The following is a 21,864-nucleotide window of genomic DNA, read 5'->3' as shown; positions in this document are numbered from 1 at the left end:
TTAGCAATTAACAATTCAAATTTAAAAGTATGCGTAATTGTTAAAAAAAATAAGTGCATTTTTCAATCCACAAAACTTATACCAACCAAAATAGCAACCTTATTCAACAAATGTAGAATACCAGGCGTCCGTTTACCAGACTTCTGCCAGCTCTCCCTGTCGGTCGGCAGGCAGAGCGGGGCCTCCAAGCAGAGTTGAGAGACGCACCGCCTCACTGTCCTGTCCTCTCCTCCATCACGCTTTCTGTAAGTACCCCTAACACTGCTACTGCACTTAAGTTAACTACCAATAGCACTGTGAAACAGCAACATAACACTATTTCTCTTTCACTGAGATATGCATATTTTGAGCAGTGCATGAAGATAAGGTACTCAATTCTCCATGGGAATCATTAAAAATAGGATGAATGAAGGACAAGATGGTTGCATTTAGGTTTTATTAATTATTTGAAAACCAAAACATATGTTTACTTTGACCTTTTGCGGAGTAATTCTTAATATGTGTGCTACATTATGTAAGGCTGTCACTCTTTATCAGATACTCTTTGAAACTATATTCTACTCCAGAAACATAAAAATTGACAAAATGAAGTATAATTTTTACCAGTAGTTTCTAATATTAACTCTTTTTTTTTTGCGGTGCAAAACAACATAACATGATATACAAGAGATAATTGAGCAAAAGACAACATAAAACAAAACCTCAGGATGTACTTATTACAGAAGGCTAAAGTGAAAAAAAAGTGAATCCGCAACAGCTGCGACCATGTACACGCATGCATCCACACACCTCCAAAACAAGCGTTTTACAGAAATGGTTTGTGCTTCATGGAAGGGGGCATTGCTTATGTAAAGGGGGCAGGTCCTACCGTCACCAATGAAAGGAACTCTGAACTCGCACAATAGTTTTCGACAAAACAGTTCTTGAGTTTGGCCGTGGTACGTGGATCTGATCAGAAGATACGTGACTTTGCTACAGGCCACTATTGGCCTGACAATTGGCATCAACACAAAAACAAAAAAACCTTTAAACCCAAACACTCGACCTTAATGACAGATCTCAGCCGCCAAGGGCCAAATCTGGCCACCAAAGGGTGTCAGCTGTCAAAAAAGTACTTTAATGTGTGTGGGGGTGTTTGGAGGTAGCTGTGCTGCAGTGTGTCTGCTCGTTTGCAATCGACAAACATTTTTTGAGAATTGTGTCACCAAATTTAAGGGAGTATGTATGGGGAACCTGCCCTCTCTCCATTAGCTTTCTTGCATCTGTTGTGTCCCACAAGCATCCCATCACCACCAGGAGCAGGCCAAAGAAATAGTCTCATCGGCATCATTTAAAAGGTCCACTCTTGTCCTGACAGTCTCTCATTCAGTGTTTTTCTCTGGTCTCCTGCACCACCACCTTTTGGTAGGTTGGGGTTGAACTCACTGTGGTGCTCGAGGAGCTCACCACGGTGCTCTTAGAGCCGGCGGTTGTGTTCCCCTTGCTGTAGAGGACTCTTTGAGAGCCAGAGCTGCCACCTTTCTTGGACAGACCTCCTGCCTCCTGGACCAGATGCCCTCCGCTGCTTGTTGACCCTCCGACAACCAGGACTCTCTGGGATCCCGAAAGCCCTCCTGGCTGCAGAGTGCCCCCTTGCACATAGCTCATTGACCCTGCAGGGACATTGCCCTCCACCATCATCATGGTCTGGGAGCCAGAGAAGTTCCCAGTGTGGATCAGGTTGGCACCGCCCCCGTGGATTCCGCTACTCTCAACCAGCACCATGTTGGGACCCTGGGCTTGTCCGCCGGACATCAGCGTCTGCCCCTGAACAACCACGCCTTGGGCGGGTCCAGTCTGGCTGCCGTTAACTAGTACCATGCCCTGTAGGTTGGTGGCTGGTGCCTCCGCCAGCAGGACGGTGTTCTGAACCTGTGGCTGGACTACGAAGTGCGTCGGCTGCAGCATAGGGCCGGTGGTGTAGTAGATGGGCTGCTGCTGCTGCGGCTGTAGCAGGAGCATCTGGCCTTGATTCGCCATCCCTTCATTCACCATAGTCACCCCATTCCTCACAGTGGTCATGCCTTCCCTCATGGTGGCCGTGCTTTCCTTCATCACCTGAGAACTCTCAGATGTCTCCCTGACCACGGTTTGGGGGACGGTGGGCTGCAGCTTGGGGAGAGGAGGCAGCTGTTGGGCAGTCATCAAACTTGATACCGAGGTCATAGTATTGATGGAAGCACTGGGCGGAGGAGTGAACACCTGTTTGACTTCCATTGGAATCTTCTTGCCCCCGCACACTTCAGCCAGAGTCTTGAACTTGGTCCCAAGGTCATCAAGGAAATGCAGGTCGTTGTCAGACTCCAGGAGGCTGCAGCAGCCCACTGAGCCAGCAGGAGAGCCCTGGCCCTCGTAGTCGTAGACCAGAAAACCGTCCTTCACTCCAAGGTTCTCGTTCTCACTGGTCACCTTCTGTTGAAACAGAAAAGGGAAATCATCACCTTTTTTGTTGATTGAGCAACCATTTTTGGGGGAAACCGTGAATGTAGCGTCACCTAAAATCAAATACCCTCTTAAGAATGGGTTCTTAAAAGGTACAGGCTAAACTTAGCCTTTGCTTTAACCGACAGGCCGAGAACACAGTGTGACGTCTTTTAGAATAGCAAAGAGATTTGCAGTTGAGTTATTTGTTATCATCATGGGCAACTGAAAGTAAGAGTATAAATGTGGAAATGATTGCTCACCTGAGAGTAGTACTGTCCCAGGATGTGGTCTGGCAGAGCCATGCCGTCATTCATTCCTCCGGTTACTCTGGATTCTCTGGCCCCGAACTCAGAGTACAAGCCACTGCCGATCGTCTGGCTCGTCATCCCCCATGTTCCTTCTCCGTGGCCGCTTGGATAGCGATCTCGATAGGTGCCCCCGTTCATCCCATCCATGGAGGTTACAAAACTTGGCATGGGTGCCAGTGCTAAGTTATTGTTAACCATGCCCATATCCACTTGTGTTGGCATGTTCAGGAGCGGCACCGCCTATTAAAGGTCAATGATCCAAATGTTAGAACAGGGTCAGGAGTAAATCAAAGATTCATGCTTCACTTCATGCACCTTTCAAGCAGACATCATCTTAATAACAAGAGGCAAGTACGTATGCCAATATTCCTGTGAAGGTGGTGTGTGTAAAACGTAAACCTACCGTGTTCTCCCCCTGGCCCTCAGTGTGGTAGTTGATGAGGTGTGATTTGGTGTCGAAAGGCATCTTGACGAAGTCCCCTGCCGCACCCGCTAACCCCCCACATTTGCAGAAGAACAGCAACAGAAGGGGGACTGTGAAAACAACAACAAGGTTTTAGTCCAACTTAAGGACTCCTAAGGAGTGCTGCAGGGGACTGCAGTGCTGCGCGCTGCTCCAAATCAGAAGGTGCAGTTTCAGTTAACCTGTATTACCAACACCGGCGGTTTCCATAACCATTCTGGTGTTCATGTTGTACATGGGACTAACATTTGGGACTAACATTTTTTTTTCTACTTGAGTGTGTTGTCATATTTGGCTGTTAAACCTGCTGGACAGATCACAATCACATCTAAAAGCAAAGAGCATTCACTTAAACGGAAGTTAGAGCTTCTTTTGCTTCTGTGGGATTTAAATCAAATCCTTCACATTTGATTGGACTGCTAAAAAGGGGGCGGGCTTAGAACGTAGCGTGAGACAGAACTACAGAGGCTCCACACACCTCCTTGTAGATAAAAGTTGCAGATTGATAGATGGATGGATCTCATGATATCATTGGCTGAAATTGGTTGGTACTAGCCTATGAAAGAATGCGTCATATTTTGTTTTACAGAGTGAATTATTATTTTCTTTGGCTTGTTAAATAGTTGCACAATATATTCTAAAATAATTAAAAAGAATATTATTGGAGAGCAAATTAATCTCAACATTAAAGGCCTGGCCAAACCCAAATCCTTGTGTTAACTATTAATTTATCTCTTGTTATATGCTAAATATGTTTAAAAGAAAATCAGTATCTGAGTATTTTTACAATCAAACCCCTGTTTGTTTTTCTTATGTAGAACGGTTCCAAATGTTGATGACTCATCCTGCACCCAAGGACATTTACAAAAACTGCTCATACGTATATGTGGAGGCTCCAACACATATTTGGCCTAAACTAGATTTTCATCTTATCTCCAGCTGTCTCTGGGATTGTCCTGAGCACAATGACGGTAATAGGTGTCTGATCACACGACCCTCACCGGCATGAGCATCACATCACACTTACGCAGTAACAGCAGCAGGCCCAGGAAAAGCAGTCCGATGCCTGCAGGTCCAAACTCAACAGCCCTGTTGGGCTGCCCGCCGGCGCCTCGTTTCCCACACACCAACCCGTCCTCGCAGGTACAAACTTGGATCTTCGCCTTCTGTTTATCTGGACAGGCTACTCCCTGCTGGTCCTTCACCAAAAGGGTCACCTCGTAGGAGCCAGGCCATAAGGTCCCCTCGGCCCTCAGGAGAGCTGCAGTTTCTGCCGGAAACAGGACAAAAATACCAAAAGTGTAGTAAGTCAATGTGCTTTACTCCAACATTCACAGTATGTTAGAATGAAGACTAAAGTCTAAACTTTAGTTCTAACTTTATTTATCTTATATATATTTTCATACATCTTTCATCACTTTGCAATACTTAGCAGTCTCCTCCTCACCATTGAAATGCTCCACGTTCCATTTGCCCTGAGTTTCCTCTGGGATGATGATAAAGTCAAACGGAGCCCCGTTTGGGGATGCATCGTCATCTCTAGCGTTCACAATAGCTGCATTAGATGGGGCACAGATGGTCCTCAAGCTGCTGGTCAGTTTGGGGCAGTTGTCATTAAAATCCTGCACCTGGATGGCTATTGTGCCAGTGGCTGTTTGAGCAGGCATGTCTGTGTTGGAAGAAAACAAAAATAAAATTAAAAAAAACCCAGATCATTCAGCACTTCCTTTGTTTCTATTTCCATTCTTCAGGGACAAACGCATCACTTTTTTTTTTTTTAACGTTAATGTCACTGCTAGCACATGATCCCTGATCCTTCTTGCAGGAAATTTTCATGAACTTTGTCACTGTGCTCCTGAAAGGATAATTTCTTATGATTAAGACATTTCCTCTGAAGCCATCCTTACAGCAAACTTAGCTCAACCGTTAGCAAGGCTGTACGATTAGCAAAATGCTCGAGGTCTCATACTTTGCTAGCTACTTTTTACTAAGAAAACCAGTATTACAGCTGGAACGGAAACCTGGTGGTGTAGGGTGTAGCCTACCGTCTGTGATGGAGAGCACTTGAGCTATGTATGTCCCATTGACCAGGAACGGAGATTCTCTATCAGGTATCTTGTTCAGTTTGATCTCAGCTGTCTTTGGGTCGATGGTCAGCCAGTTGTCAGGGTCCGAGCCCTTGACATACCTGCAGCAGAAAAAGTCTGTGTCAGATATTATCATGGAGTGTAGACAGCTAAGCCGACGTTGTAGTGTTAACTGCAGAGGCTTTGTGTGCACGTGTTTGTGTGTGCACTGACCTGACATTATCGGCCGGTTTCCCCGTGTCGATATCTGTGGCCTGGTAGCTGCCAATCACATCATTCACGTTGAAGGAGCTGCCGCCCTCTGAGATGGGAATGGCTTTCACTTTGGGGAGGAAACTTGCACCCTCGAGCTGGTTTTTCACATTGATTCTGACGGTTTTAATATCATAACTGCCGCTTCCTAGATTGGCACCAGTCATCCCTCCTCCTCCTCCTCCTGTTCCCCCCCTCCTCCTCCTCCTCCTCCTCCCCTCCCCCCCTCCTCCTCCTCCTCCTCCTCCTCCTCCTCCTCCTCCTCCTCCAAATCCTACATTGGCACTATCACCTCCGGAACCTCCAAAATGATATGCAGCCTTGTTCTTCACAGATATTCCCAGGTCAAGGTGCTTCGTATTCTCGTAATCCACTTTCTGTGAGAAATCACACACAAGCACAGAGTTATTATTGATAGCTTTGCTGTTTGTGCGCATTTGTCAATACAACCTCAGTAAAATTCAGTAAGATGAGGATTGTATTACGTCGATCCATAATGATAAGGTCATGTGCCATGGATGACCGGTTCTTCACATATAACTAAATCTGTTGTTTATTTTAAGTTAGAAAAGAGAAAAAAATTATGTTGATTTATTAAATGAATTTCCCCAAAACTCTTGCAGCAACAATGGGCCTGTGTGTTAAGGAGATATTCCTGTATTATGTTTTTGTGCCACTATTGTATGTAAATCAGTAAATACTGATCGATATGATGGTAGGTTAATATGAGAGTCCAAAAGCGAATTGTTTGTGCCTCTTCATATGTGTTGGTATTAAAACCGGCAACCTCCGCTTCTGGAAAGTGAAGCCAATGGAGAGATGCATTTGACCTTAATTCTCTCTACTGACCATCAGGCGGCGACTCCTTCTCTCTTTATGGTCTCAATCTCTAGTTTCAAATCTTCTTCAATACAGCATGATGTTCATTTAGTAAATTATGGTCAATTTAGAGTCAAACAGAGCCTAAAGCATAGTATGCTTTATGGCGGGGCTACCACATTAATCCCACAAAATACGGGGATACTAACACATACGATTCTTGTAATTTAAAACTGAAGTACCTTGTTGAGCATCAGGATGCCCTCGTTAGTCTTATGGTCTTTTATAATGCTGAAGTACTCCATCTCGTTGCCGCTGACAATCTCAAACTCAGAATCCCAGTTTTCTGAGCCCTCCAGGTCCAGGTCCACTGCTTTGAACCTCATCACCTCCACATTCTCTGTGTTCTCATCAATGTTGCCCTCACCCTGAAAGTCAAACACATTATGAGATGGAAGTAACAGGGTTAATTTCTTCAGTAATTTTATGTTCTAACAACACATTTGTTGAGTAGTATTTCTTTGTCTTTTCCACATATTCTAAACATTGAAACCATTCAACTATGAAACCCCTCATGGAAACCATTTCCTCGCTCACCAATATTTCACATTATAACATGTCGATATAGGGTAGGTGAGAGACAGAAACCTACCTCCGATTGTTCCAGAGAGGGCTTGTTGTCGTTCACATCTTCGATATTAATGGTAACCGTGCTGGTGTCACTTTTTCCCCCTGGTTCGCCATTTAGGTCTTGAGCTTTTACCTTCAGAGTGTACTGATCGACCGACTGAAATCAGAAAGCAGGCTAGAATTAGAAGAGTTAGAGCAGGGACTCAGGACTTTGCTGTATGTTTCAGTCCAGTTATCCAAATAATCCAATGACATGGCAAATGATCAAGCTATCAATTACTGTTAGGTATTATATAAAACATGCACATTACAGGTGACAAGGCCTCAAAGACAATTGTGTCTTTAAAGACACGTCAAAGTGAACTTAGGTACAGCAAAGTATATGAAAGGTGAACTAGAACTGTTCCCTTCTGCGCTGCACAGCGGCGATTGGTGTCTGTGGTAGGTCAGATATGTTTATTTGTTCTTGCTTGGTTCTTTCCTTGCCTGTTAACAATATTTGAAACAAACCACCAATTGTGGACTGTCTGATGTTCTAAATACATCACAAAAGAAACAGTGAACAGTGATCAGCAGATGTGGAGCAGAATTTCAGTTCTCTGGAACTGGCACTGGCTCTGGATGCAATTCATGCTGTACCTCTCTGTCCAGGTTAGGTTTGTTTACGCGGATGGTCCCATCTCTGTCGATGGAGAACATGCCAGTAGATGGGTTCTGTTCTAGGATGGAATATGCCATCTGTGAGTTCTTGTTCCCTGGTTCGTCAGCGTCGGTTGCAGTTATTTTCATAACTGAAGTCCCTGTAAAAATAGCATCAAATGATACAGTCGTTAAATTTGATGTAGGAACATTCTACTATCTTCAGGCTGGTGTGCTCTGATGACAGCCAACAGAAAGCATTAGATTTCACCCTTGGCTGATGTATCATGTAAAAAGTAACAGACAATCCGAGCTCATTAATGTTGCTATTGAATGATGACTTGTCGCATGGTTGAAAACCCAATTGATGCCAAATTGTTTACCAGAGCTGTTTACTGCGACATACCTTTCTAATACCAGTTAAATCAGTTTATAAAGCTATTTACACACTTGTGAATCTTTACGAGCAGTTTTTTCTTATGATTTTATTAAAATAAATATATTTTTTGTTGTTTTGAACGGGGATTCCCTCTGGGAATAATTAGGAGGCTTGGTATTTAGCTACATTAAGATGCACTCCCAGAATCCTCAGGATGGGAGTTTGTGCACAAAGGCAGAAACACTCACCTTGGGGACTGAGCTCTTTCACCTTCCCGGGCTCTATTTTTCCAAACACAGGCGCGTTGTCGTTGATATCCACGACCTTGATCCGTATGTCAATTTTTTTCTCTGCCTCTTCGCCATTAACAAACCTAGCAACACCTGACAGCTGAAACAGAAATGTTCCTTAAATATCATTGTCTTCATAATTGTTTTAGCACTTACATTTGCAAACATAAATAGACAATGACATTAATGTGGGCACATCAAATGTAAGGCAAGTGAACTCAAAGTCAAAAAGAACAATAGAATAGAACAGAGTGGCTGCTGTATCACTTACATTGTACGTGTCGATTATCTCCCTGTCGAGCTTTTGGGTCACCTTAATAAATCCTGTTTCAGGGTCGACTACAAACACATGGAAGGGCTTCTGATCCGCACCAATGCCAGTGAGGGAGTATTCAATCTTTTTCGATGTTGCAACATCTGACCGAATCTGAAAATACAAAACAAGACTTGATTATTTCACTGAACCAGAGAATTTTTTTTTTTAATGACAGATACATGCGTGTCTTGTCTTGTGGTAAGATAGTGCCCTCTTTGTCTGTTTTTTCCAGAGTGAATGGGTACACTAGTCAGTGACTCACCTTGGCAATAAACTCCTTGTCAGTGTAGTCTTCATGTTCGATTAGCGGCTTTGGAGGGAGAATCCATTCTCTTCTATTTCTTACCAGATTGTCTCCAGAGTAAGCAATCACCGCGATAACAGCCTGCAACACAATAGATGTAGATAACAGATTCATTTTTGGTCCAAACATGTAAGGTTGATAATACGATAAACCTTGAGAAAAATGTCCAGTGTTCTGCTTTACATATTGTTAATATTATTGTTACAATTGTTGCTGGTTTTTCCACATTTTACAGAGCAAACAATAGGTTGTGATACTTATACAGTTTAACAGTCATAAACTAAAATAGTTGCTTAGCAATATAAGTGAGAGGGAGAAATATCACATTTTAAAGACCCAGTGAAATGAAAAATATATTTTCACAGTTTTAATCCTGTCATATCAAACCAAATTCATGGATTATAGGAGCTAACAAAGCAATATCAAGAGATGGGATGAGGCGTGTGACATTTAGACGTCGCATTTAGAAACCTGTCAGCAACCACCTTTTTGAAGACTCGTAAAAGCTTCTAAATTCCCCAGAGTGGTATTTACTGATGTATTTTATTAAAATCTCTTAATCTTGTGTTAACCATATAATTTATTTCAGTCATCCCACCAAAAACATAATAAACACAAACAAACAGGGACTTCAAGAGGAGGCAAAAAGGCTGACTCATGTCCAGGTGTTAGGACTCATTCCTGCATCAGTGCAGAAGCTACAGACGCTCTCTGCCCTCCGTTTCACTGGGACTTGAATAACAAACGGCCAGGCTGTGTAGCATCTATCCTGGTGATTTTTGAATCCATTTGGTAGTATTTGTTTTATATTTTCTACCGATACCAATTTGATTTGGTTTGAGAACAGACTTGTATGCTACTAGAAAATTTGAATAAAGAAATGAGGAACTCAACATTATTTCAACTTACTGAGGCCTCATTAAATATTTAAAAAAAAAAGGTCAAATGTATTTGCAGGAAAGAGCATAAAAAACTGTTAAGGATTATGTAAAGTATTAGTAAGTGGAGCAAAACCTTTCTTCCACACATTTCCAAAAAAGTTATCTTAAGTAAATCTCCCTATTATTGCCTTTCCATCATCTTTAAGTGGCTTGTTCAAATTTAAATCTTCTAAAACTCGAAAAGCCTGAAGCCTAATTCTTTTTGGTCTCTTTTTCAATTGATTATTATCTGATAGTTAGCCTGGCTGTCTCTAATATAACTATATTTTATCTTTAGTTTGAATAAAATATCATGAACTCACACAGGTGTTTCCAGTTATTCTGGCTGACTAAGGGCCCTACCCAATTTGAAGCTGGTGGAGCAACATCATCAACTCCAAATGCTCAAAAGAATGACAACTGTAAGTTGTGGCGCTCTAACGAGAACCAAAATGAACCCAGGGAAGTCAGTGACGCATCAACACTGTCTGCACACGCCCAGGCGATCCTGAGAAGAACTTCCGCGCCCCGTTCATGTGAATAAAGAAGGGGGAGAGATACATTCACCTGCTGCTCATGCAGGGTTCAGTCTTGCTGAAATTTGACCTGCTGGTTTGAAGACAGAGGGTGGAGCTAACCTGTTGTTCAGGGCGTACTCCCTGCTGCCTTTCCCCGCTGTGTATTGCTGCTTGGTGAAATAGTATAAGCGAGGTGAAGCGACACAGTACATGTGGGCGTCACAGAGAGACCATCAGAACCGTGTGAAACTTTAGCTTTTCTTTATGCTGACTGTATTTACTTAGAGCGGGAGTTGGGAAAGTTGGTTTCAAATGAAGGCATATAACCTGCAGCCTGAGGGCAAAGCATTGAGGTGTTGCAGGGGCAGAACAGAACTGTTTATTACGCATTTTATCAAAATTTGAGACTATAGCTCTCAGCATTGGTTACATGTCCAACATTGTCCCACACAAATACTCTCTGTCCCACATGTGGTTTGTTGGGATCTGGTCAGAAATTCAAATTACATTACATTACATTACAGTCATTTAGCAGACGCTTTTATCCAAAGCGACTTACAATCAGTAGTATATTACATATCATTCACCCATTCACACACTGATGACAGGCTACCATGCAAGGTGCCGCCATCAGACTCTAACTAACATTCATGCAACATCCAGTCCACACCGATGGCAAGCCTTCGGGAGCAACTTGGGGTTAAGTGTCTTGCCCAAGGACACATCGACTGCCGAAGCCAGGCACCGACCCTCTGATTGGAGAACTACCTTGCTCTCCACTACGCCACAGCCGCAGCCGCCCAATGCATTTGAAAACGATTGAGACTAATGCTTGGCTGCTTGTTTTTATAGAGAAGGCAGCGTGCTCCCTCAGACTGGAGAGATCTATTGACAGCAGGATGAGAAATGCAGCTTGGCCCCTTCAGCATAAGGCATGGGATGTGAATTCTGGCATGACTGTACCTTACATCAGAAAAGTAGGAAATAGTTCTAGATCTAATTCACTTTAGCATTGAGCCCAATGTGAGTAAGAGTCAGGAGACTGTCTATTCCGATCACAGGTTTCACTTCCTCCACAGTTATCTCCTCAAAATGTAGTTGACAACTTTCCAATTCTGGTCTCAATCTGCCCTGTGATAGGCTGGCGACCTGTCCAGGGTGTACCCTGACTTCGCCCATTGACAGCTGGGATCGGCTCCAGCACCCCCGCGACCCTTAACTGGATAAGCGGTAACGGAAGATGGATGGATGGATGGATGGTCTCAATCTTATCTAACAACCCAAATCTTTTCAGATAAAGGTCCCTGTAAAGAAATCTAGAAGTCTTTGGCTTGAGAATAGTTTAAGAGCCACTTGTTTGTAGTACTGTGAGAATATTCACCTGTCTGGTCAGATACTAAGAGAGGCCGACACACCCTAACCACTCCCAGCAGGTTTAAACTGAGCCTCACCTATTCAGACAATGCATGGGCATGTCAGGATGACAAGAAGAGGTATGAGAAACTTTGAGTTTCCTCAAAAAAGGAGTGGCGTCCCATCTTTGAGTGAGTAGTGAGGAGAAAGTCTTAGTCACCGGGTACAGGACATGTGAGAGACTTACTGAGCACAGAGAGCACACACGTGACCGAAATATTCCAGTAAGCCTTCATCTCTACGGCCATCGCAGTCCTTTCTCTCAGCTGGTTGATTTTTAGGGCCGAAAATGGTTCGAAATAACCCCAATATCAGTACCCTTAAAGTAGTACCTGAACCAAAAGAGTACTTCATTTTACAACTTTTTTTTTTACTATTTCAATCGATACCCGGCCTTTGACTTGAAGCATTTAGTCACTTCATTGTATGTGTATCAGATACCTGGCGTGTAGTACAGCCATACTCGGCACGCTGAACTGCCAACTATTAAAAAATACAAATACTGTAGACTGTATGAGGCCAATCCCACGTCGTATTAACTCTAAGAACGCTTGTGATGATTGGCAGAGAGCAAAACCATACAAATGTTATTTTTCTTTCTAGATCTGGGCACAAAAGGATCGGTTGCAGGTGTTGTTTGACTGGAAAAGTGTCGGTACTATTTTTTGCTACTGTGTTATTATACCATAATAATTCTTCTAATAAATGATGTCTTCTTGTTTTTCTAAATTTGTACTTCAAATACTCACACCATGAAGAGCAACATATCTATATATTTGGGCCTTGATTTTATTCAGCAACAGTTAGCATCAATAAACTTTTGTTAATGAATCATTCTCCATCAAGCAATCTATTATTGATGCTCCTGGCATGAAAGTAAATGAGTCAGCATTAGTTACTGATTTGCTTTTTTTAGGATGCATAAACCTTTCCTAGGCATCATGAAAGGTTTGTAACATTACAAGAGATCATAAAAGACAATAATGTTCTATAAAATCATTTTAAAAATCCATTCTAACCACACTGGCCACTTCATTGTTATGATAAAAGCATGATTTAAAACAAAGCTGGTGTAAACAAGCACAAGGGAGCTGGGCACACTATACCAATGAGGAATCAAATTATGGGAAATGATCTTCCATCTACACTAACTCATGTGAAACGGACCACAGGCTGAACACACCTGTGCCTTACCATGGCATCCAGGTAACTGTTCGAATCAACATAGACACGATAACTAGCCCATGATGTGAGGGAGGAAACACACCTAAACATCATGCGCTTTTTTGAAGAATACGTTCTGGAACTATTCATTACCGGAAACGGAACGGATCTGTGTCGGCTGCTACTGCGTACAGGTAAGATACCCATTAACGTTATACATTTCGATATTTGCAGCTGAGAAACGTCACATAAACGTGTTTCTACGTTAAGAGTTCAACAAACGAAAGTTTCCAAAGAATAGAAAACACAGCAGTTAAAGACGGACAGATAAGTTGTGTTGTACGCCACTCACCGTTAATAGTATGAGGACAAACAAAGGCGAAGAAGTCCGAATCATGGCTGCTCCCGGTATCCGTAACAAGTGAATCTCTAGAGTCCTGGTGGCGCTGGTTAGAGTCCCAGACAAACTGTGACCTGATGGAGACGAGGAGGAGGCTTATAAAAGAGGAGGAGTGCTCCACCTCACCTACACACACACACCCTTCAGGAGAAAGTGGGTGTGTGGGGTAGAGTACTACTTCCATGGTACTTAATATTTTCCTTTTAATGAGTACATAAAGGATTATCTTATCTTATCTTATCTTATCTTACAAAGAAAATAATATTAGAAGCGGATGGATTACTGTAAGGGCCTACCAGGCACAGGCACAGGCCCAGCAGCCCATAGTTTCAGGGGCCCCTCTGGACGTCACCGGCAAAATGTCACCGGGGAGTCAAAATGACCACAAATAAAGTAAAACGATTACAAAGAGACCCAAAAAGAATACAAAGAGGACAAAACAACAATGCTAAAGAGCCTCGAAAAAATCACAACAACAACGAAAATGGGCAAAACAACCACAAAGAGACACAAAATGACTACAATGAAACGTCAAAGAACTACAAAGAGATGCTCAACAGCTGCAAAGAAACTGATCACAACTATGAAAAGGGGCGAAACAACCACAGAGAGACACAAGGCAACTACTAAAGAGGCACCAAATGATACAAGGAGACCAAAACAGACTTCATAGAGACACAAAACGACAACAAATAAAGACTATAAAGTAATAAAGTCTCTGTGTCCTGCTCCTGTGTAAGAGAGGTGGTCGGGCCTTTTGCATGTCGGTGCCCAGGGGCCCATTGTCTCATAATCCGCTGATGGACCTCAGTATCAATGAGTCAGTTAGCTACTTATGTGACATAATGTCTCGTGAATATTGATCTCTGATGTGGATTTGTTTGTAGTCAAGACATACAACCAAGTTAACCTAAAAACAAAGTAAACCTACGTCGGAAGTTTATTTTAAAAAGACACTATGCATATAACAAGCGGATACGGGCTTCCAAAACTAACGCTAGAGGGGAACGGAGAGCGTCATAGTTGGAAGCGTAGGGCCACTGTCCAAGCGTCAATGAGTTGGGAATGAGAAGATGTTACTTGGACACATCGTCAGTGATGTAACCAGAATTATAGGGTGTTTAATCATCAGACATCAGAGTCCTGCTCCACGGATCCCTCTTTCCAGATCCACAGTTGCTGCAAAGCCTTGGCAGCAGCCTCCAGTATGTTCTTGGTGGCTCATCTGCACTGCAGTCCTTTTATTACAAGGAGTTTTAGAGTTTGCTGACCAGCAAAGCCAGCACTCTATGTTAACGCCATGTCTGGGATGAGCAGAGTGTTGTGACGTTTTCTGAGAATTTGAGCTGCCTAGGTCGTCTTGGAGCGAGAAGAAAATAGTTGGGAAGTTGATACTATCTGTTATTGTCTCTGGTTGATGTCCATGTTAGTTTAGTTTAGGCTGTTTTAAGATTTACACACCAGAAGAGTCTATGAACAAAAACACATAAGGTTAAATATACAATCATTTTACCATTATGGAATGTTACAGCCCAAGTGGGAACTGAGAGGTAAAGAAATTTGGTGAAACTGTTGATTTTAACCTTGACCTTTGGTTTTTGGCAACAAGACAAATGATTCAAAGCAGGAGTGTTAAGAGTTGAAGGTTTAGTTTTACCTGCGCAGTCAACATAAACACACAGGTAGGGTGTGGTGTTGTTTTCTTGTTGAATGCAGGTGTGTTAGTGAGTCATCGAGCCAGGACATTAAAATGTTCTTGATGTCAGTCAGTGTCTGTCATGGGAGTTTTCATGCCATTGGCAATTTTGCACATGTAAAGAGATTCTGGAACTGGTTGGTGTCAGTGTGGTATGGTGTGGCTTATCGATTCAGAGGAAAACTTTTTTTAGATTTCCAAGGAGATTCTCTTTAACTTCACAATTATTTTTTTTTCCTCAAAACCATGGAAGACAGAGCCACCAAGAAGAAGCCAAATGTCAATTGCAAATTCCCTTTGGAATGTTGACAAACTGACAAAAAGTTATAGAAAAAGGGAACAAAGATGAAAGAGAAAGAAACTGTTATGAGTCATCATCTGAGATGTAAGCCACAGAACAACAAAATACATTTGAGGAACTGCAATAAACCGTAATACAAATTTAAACTTAAAACAAGTTTGCCAAAGAAGTGGCCAATAATCCTTCATTGTACAAGAAAACTGTGTGCATACAACTAGAGTAAGAACAGCAGGTCAGAGGTACAGCAGGTCAGAGGTGAAGCAGGGAGGGGCTCAGTGAACTGTGATGGATGTTTACAATGGACAGCTTGGGTCATAATTGTACTGTTCCCCTTGTTTTCTCTTCCAAATAGTTTTGGCTAACCTGGAGCTTTGTTTCCAACCTTTGAAAGTTTAATTAACATTAATTAATGTTGAGGAGAACCAACAGAAAGAAGGATTTAGCATAAGGTAACAATGTAACTTCACAGCATAACTTCACAGCATAACTTCACAGCATAACTAAACAGTGCAACGTAACAGCGTAACTACTGTAAATAACAACAGTAAACAACAACTGTAAATAAATAATAACCGCCCTTAGCAGACTTTCTTGCGTAAAGTTGATAACAGGCATTAAGTCAACAATTGCTTTAGGTTTTATGTAGGACACAAACAGCAGTCTCCTGGGTGAAAGACCTGTGTTTGTTTGACCCATCAACCAGCCATTAACTTGGTGTAAAAAACTTAATTTAAGTCATTTAGTGTATTTGTAGTTTGCAGAAACGTACAATCAACATTTTTTCCTGCTAACTGGGCTGCCTGGAGCTGTGATCTAAAAAGATGATGAAATGTCTTGTGGGGAAAAAAGAAAAGAAACAGCCATGTTCAGGTGTGCAGCTCGCTGTAACGACGAACGAACAGACACACTGCTGTGTTTTCCTCTGTACTGTGACATGGTTGGTGTGGCCTGCATATTACAAAGGTGGAGTAATTCTATTCAATGGTGAAAACCGGTTCCGCATGAAACTGTCTCCTGCCTACTAAACAGCATGAGCTATCACATAAACAAAGGCAAAACAGACCGAGGAAGCAGTTTAGACATGTCTAGCTGTGTTTGCTGAGAAACTAATCCAGCCAGCACAGTGACGCTCCCTGCATGTCATGCTAGCGTTGAGAGACAGTGGTTTTCTCATAAGAAACACCTTCAATCCATTAGACTTCATAACTCTTTACTTTAAGCCCCCCCAAAGCATTTATATGCCCTTTATTAACACCTAATAAATGGTTATTAACAGCAGGGAAAAAACACAAAAAGGATATTTTACGCTCCTTCGCCTTCAAAATAACTCAAAGTCCCCTTACTCTATTTCTTCCAGAGCTTTCAGCCACATCTTATGGCCTTCTCATGCCCGCATTTATAAGTGAATACAAAAGAAATCATAAATCAGTGTATTTATTTTATTTAAACTGCTTGATAGGTTGGGGTGGGTGTTTACTTAATAAATAAAAATTATTACCCAAAGAGCTCCTGCTGTCTAAACCACAGACTCAGGTGGACCCCACTCTTTGATTTTGCAATGTCTACTTTGTTTCCCTTAAAACACATTTGTATAAAAAAGTTGTTACGAGTTTGGGTGTTAACAGTTTGGCTCCAGACTGGAGGACATGTCTCTTCCTGCTCCTGTCCTGAGATCACTCCCCTATGCAGATAGATGACACTACTGAAGAACCTGGTAATATTGATACCAACAATGACTTCAGTCATGAAGCAGGTTCAGTGAGCTTTAAACTTATCAGCCATACAGTAGGGTTCCAAGACGGGTAACATTTAGGGCGTTTCTATATTCCCATAGTGATAGTTTGAGCTCAGTTACTGCACAGTCAAGGGATAATAATCGTTCAGTTGAGAGTGGCTGCAAGGGGATCAACAACTGTTTCTATAGCAAAAGGCATTTTGGCTAGAGGCTAAAACGAGCCTTCCTGGTCTGTTGTCTTTGGCTCAATGACTGACATCCATAGAAAAGTTTGGTCTGATTATGAACCGGAGCATCCGCAGATAAATTCCAGTCTACTGATTGCACTTTTGTAGTTTTAAATACAGTATTGATATCTTTGACTTTAGTTAAAGAACCAATATTATATTATAAATTACAAGAAGGAAATTACAAAAAAATCACAGTTTTACCAAAGTTTCTCCAAAGTAAAAGAACAAATGTTTTAGCAACAAATTATAAATAAATAAACCAGAATGATGTCAGCTGGTAGTTCTTCACAAAACGTTCACAGATTTTGCTTTTGGCTTTTCACTGGAAAAACCTGCCATTGTCATGAACAGTATAAGCAGTAACCACAATCAACTGCTAGTATAAGACAGTGACTGTACATATAATTTACTAACTCTAAATGGGTAAGTTAGTCTCCATCTTCATATAAATGGAAGACTTTTAGCATGGGAGGAAGTAGAGTGGTAATCTGGTGGGTGGGTGATGTTTTGTATCATTCAGCAATTTTGGTTTGGAAATAGTTCAATAGTGTAAAACGTGCTGTATGTTTGCCAAACAAGTGAAGCAATGGCTCATGATAACTATTGTAAATTCCATTGCAACAACATGTTTCTCAATAACTCATCCAAATCCTAAAATGGTTTCACATTAGTAGTGTGTGTGTGTGTGTGTGTGTGTGTGTGTGTGTGTGTGTGTGTGTGTGTGTGTGTGTGTGTGTGTGTGTGTGTGTGTGTGTGTGTGTGTGTGTGTGTGTGTGTGTGTGTGTGTGGGATATAACAAGGAAATAAGGTCATCCTGGCCTTCATCTCTTACCAGGCAGTTCCCTCCACATTCCTCCTGTGTAACTGTAACGTGAGAGCTCAGCTCAGTCGCTCGCTCAAACAAAGTCCACACTGTTCACAGAATGCTCTGGAGCTTTTAACACTCTTTTTAAATGCTAAGTGAAAGAAAGTGAATTAGAACAGAAAGCAGTTGGGGAAATCTTTTCTGAGGCTGTATCCAGATAAGCCTGAATAGGAAATATTCCGTCTGAAGTCACACAGCAATCAGGAGGAACAGAAATTGCCTATTGTGTTGATGCATTTCTGTCTTAAAAGGGGGACACATGGTTAGCTGGAGCTACTAGGCTTGAACTGAACTAGTTTGTTTTATTTAAAAGGAATCTGATGCATTATAAATTACATTTTAATCCTTAAATACTTGTTTCTTTAGAACACATAGAGCTACCAGTGTTGAACACGTTGTTCTACAGGTGTCTGTGGAAGCCCTGAGAGGCTAACAAAATTCTGGCAATTCATTTTAAAAGTCTTATCTGAATGGTTATTTCTCCTGTGATTTTTTAAAATAAGGTTTTGCCACCCATGTCTTTCTAAGTTCCATCATTTCTTTTCAATCTTTGAAACAGGCGGGAGAAAACATATTTTTCTAGGTGAAATAAAACGTTTTGCCAAGATCAAGTTTTTGTTGTTGTAATGCTCATTTGGGCCAACAACAGATGTTTAATCCTGACGTGAAACAAATTACTTTCATCTGTTTACATTGATGCAAAAAATGAAGATGACTTAGATTATTAATTATGCTTGCAAAATGTTTTATTTTCATAAACACATGAGAGAAAACAATTTACATTACACTTAAGAAATTGTTCCCCAGATTAGTTTTTTTTCTTTTCACTCTCCTCTTAGCACTTCCATAGCTGTCAAAGTTTTCTTCTGTCATCACCAACCTGTCAGGACGTTAATTTTACTGTCTTTGCTTCACTGAGCCACAGACTTGACGTCATATGTGAAGAAGTATCGACTGTGATGGATCACTGGGCGTTGCCCTCTAATTGTTAACGACAATTTCATGAGAGTGCGACGCAGATGTCAGGAATGTTTTGTTCCAGTAAATGCAGAGTGGCTGGGTTTAGTTGTGGCTTCTCCAACTCTTACCTAACAACATCTACAGGCATGTTGCATTGCTGCTAGGACTCTTCTTCATCGTTCTGCTCCATCGCCATCTCACCTGCATCCTCCAAACATATTAAAAAAACTAATTTAGTGATGCTCATGTCTAAATGCTCTATACGGCCGGTCTCATTTGAGTGCAGTTCCCACAGAAGTCCCAGAGAAAGAAGGAAAGAGTGAATGATGCCAATAATCTGATTTTCATATTAACACAATGGTTGGTCTGAAATGTTGGTCTGAAATACAGTACTGAATAATTCTGTTGGTTGAATAATTCAAATGGTGTGTCTTTTTTTTTTTTAAAGTCTTACACTTCAATTTTCAATTAGTTGCTAAAAAACAATACATTGTACCACCAGTTACTTGATAAAATAAATTAAATTGCATATAACTAGCTCATTACTTTTTTTAGATCCCTCATTGTCATCCCTATTGTTTAGGATCTTCGCATACATTTGTTAATTTATCTTTTTACCCCCAGGTAACATTTCCTTGTCCTCACCACATTTCTTTTTGTCTTCATCTTCTTTTTACATCTTAAAAAAATACTTTGTCAAAAATGCCTATATGATGCATCAACTGAAGATTGCTGCCCAAGATTTAAAGGAGTAGATAAACATTTTGGGGGATGAAGAATCACACAACAACTCCTCACACTATTCCTTTCATATTCCTGTGTGCTGCTCTGTGGATTCTTTGAGAGCTTCATCAGACAGCAGTGTCTCTGACTGATATATATAGTTATTGTCATGTTAACAGTGATGTCCCAAACCCACAGTACATACTCATTTTAAGCAGCTTTGCTTTCGCACAGAACAAGCGGCAAGAAAAGTATAAAAGACTATTTACTTGTTATTTTTTCGTGTTTATCACTAATGACATATGACAGAAAACATTCATCAACATCTGAAAAGAGAGCGAGGGGATTAAGTGCAGCAGAATTTGAGACGATCACTGCCCACGGCCGACCAACCAGACAGACCTGCCGGACTAAACGCAAACAAACTGCCTCAGGGAGGAGAGGGAGGAGATGGAAGCTATGCTAACACAGCTAGAACCTGAGGCTACTACACTACCCAGCATGCTCCTGGCTGTCTGATGCAGGGTTACAGAAAATGAAGATGGATGAAAGCAGCTGCTGCTTACATTAAGGCAAATTAAAAAAATGCTCTACAGGAATGTTCATGTTCCTGTTGTACATGTGTGTGTTGTGTTACTAATGGTCTACAACTGCATTTGTTGTGGGTCGCTGTGTTGTATAATGATATAAATTATCCTTGAATCCTTGAATACTGTATACTGAGTATGTAATCTGGTATAGCTAGTAGCTAGTCCAGATGCTAGGAAGACAATAAAGAAGGCCTTGGAAATAATATCAATAGTAGTGCTGGAATAATGTACACAACAGTGCAGGTTAGGTAAAGGATCCCACAGCAACTCCTGAATGTTGGAGACCCTGTTGCTTGTGAATTCCTGCCTGTCACGGAGCAGCTTTCAATAACAACTTCTATGCCCACATAGGCCCGACGTAGGTATGTGTAACCAGTTTGACATTTTGGAGAGATGGAAACTAAAACATGACTTGGTTGACAGAGGAGGACACCATTAACTCATGTAAGATTGTACACTTCCCCAAATTAAAAAACATGGATTACTTCAAACCTGAACATTTTTTATAAGAGAAAGTCATTTTTCTCAGAAAAAAAGTCATGAAAACAAAGTGAGTGAATAAGGTGGAGTTACATGGCAGTAGGGAGGATCCCTTATTAACCAGGCACACTGTGATTAGTAATCTTGGAGATGTGAATCATCCACTTTTACTTTTCAGGATATATTCTCATGCCCAGATAATCGCTTGTGATGAGTAATGAGTTTTGCCCCGTTGTTTATTGTAAATGTAAGTCTGTGGTCGTGCATGTTGGATTGTGCAGAGCAGCCTTTGACTCCCAAGAAGGAAACCTGCCAGGTTTGGGCCAGGTTAAGCTGTAATTCTCAAAATATCTGATGTTTTTTCATTGTTTTTAAATGCAGACTATACAAACCCTTTTACAATTTGTCAAAACAATGACCTGAGGGTACGCCCATAGTTTCATTAAGCAACAAGACGATGAATGCAACCTGCAACAAATGACAAATTTCCTGATCTGTGTGCTGTTAGCGAGCGGGTAGAATACATTACATGTGGAACATTGTTTTGTGTCCAGATACAAACATGTATTTTGTGGAGAAACCTAGCGTGTAACGTTACACCAGAGAGACATTACACAGCTACAAGATGATCCAACTCCGTTATCTGTGTTCCTGTACAGAACGTCCAACACCATGAGAGAGACTCAGAGCTTTGACCTTCTTCAGTTTTAAAACAGTCCAGTGCTAGTCAACAGGATTAAAAACTCTGCCAGTGTTTCATTTTAACAAGTGACCGTGTTAACTAGTCACTCAGCCGAATGTGTCGTGGCTCTCAGTGACCGTGAGAAAAAATGTGGATGTTGGTAACAGTTTGAATTCATTGTTTAAAGGCTGCTAACTCCTCGTGATGGCTGGGGCCTCTTCTGTTGACATAATTTTT

At 41.5% G+C, this 21,864-nt stretch overlaps 1 protein-coding gene across 1 annotated transcript; it reads right to left on the bottom strand.

Annotated features, from left to right (window-relative positions):
• Positions 1-487: 487 nt before the first annotated feature.
• Positions 488-13,418, bottom strand: dsg2.1 (desmoglein 2, tandem duplicate 1). The gene is made up of 14 exons (XM_054596880.1): positions 13,318-13,418; positions 8,909-9,031; positions 8,602-8,757; positions 8,289-8,430; positions 7,662-7,822; positions 7,045-7,179; positions 6,635-6,820; positions 5,535-5,950; positions 5,280-5,422; positions 4,682-4,903; positions 4,262-4,504; positions 3,175-3,305; positions 2,724-3,011; positions 488-2,451 (listed from the first exon to the last, which is right to left on the bottom strand). The coding sequence occupies exons 1-14, from the start codon at positions 13,360-13,362 to the stop codon at positions 1,366-1,368; spliced, it is 3,477 nt and encodes a 1,158-aa protein (XP_054452855.1). The 5' UTR covers positions 13,363-13,418; the 3' UTR covers positions 488-1,365.
• Positions 13,419-21,864: the final 8,446 nt, after the last annotated feature.

This window comes from Anoplopoma fimbria, chromosome 3, assembly GCF_027596085.1.
Source record: "Anoplopoma fimbria isolate UVic2021 breed Golden Eagle Sablefish chromosome 3, Afim_UVic_2022, whole genome shotgun sequence".
In the NCBI taxonomy this organism is placed as follows: domain Eukaryota; kingdom Metazoa; phylum Chordata; class Actinopteri; order Perciformes; family Anoplopomatidae; genus Anoplopoma; species Anoplopoma fimbria.
Note: the sequence above shows the minus strand (reverse complement) of the source record. Positions and strands in the feature narration are given on the sequence as shown.

What these genes read in the sequence shown, in the direction of transcription:
- dsg2.1 (XM_054596880.1), bottom strand. Translation starts at nt 13,362, where the DNA reads ATGATTCGGACTTCTTCGCCTTTGTTTGTCCTCATACTATTAACG. An exon ending in ACAAGGAGTTTATTGCCAAG is followed by an intron (nt 8,758 to 8,908) that starts GTGAGTCACTGA and finishes TTGTATTTTCAG; the next exon opens with ATTCGGTCAGATGTTGCAAC. An exon ending in GGGCCTGCTGCTGTTACTGC is followed by an intron (nt 3,306 to 4,261) that starts GTAAGTGTGATG and finishes TTGTTTTCACAG; the next exon opens with TCCCCCTTCTGTTGCTGTTC.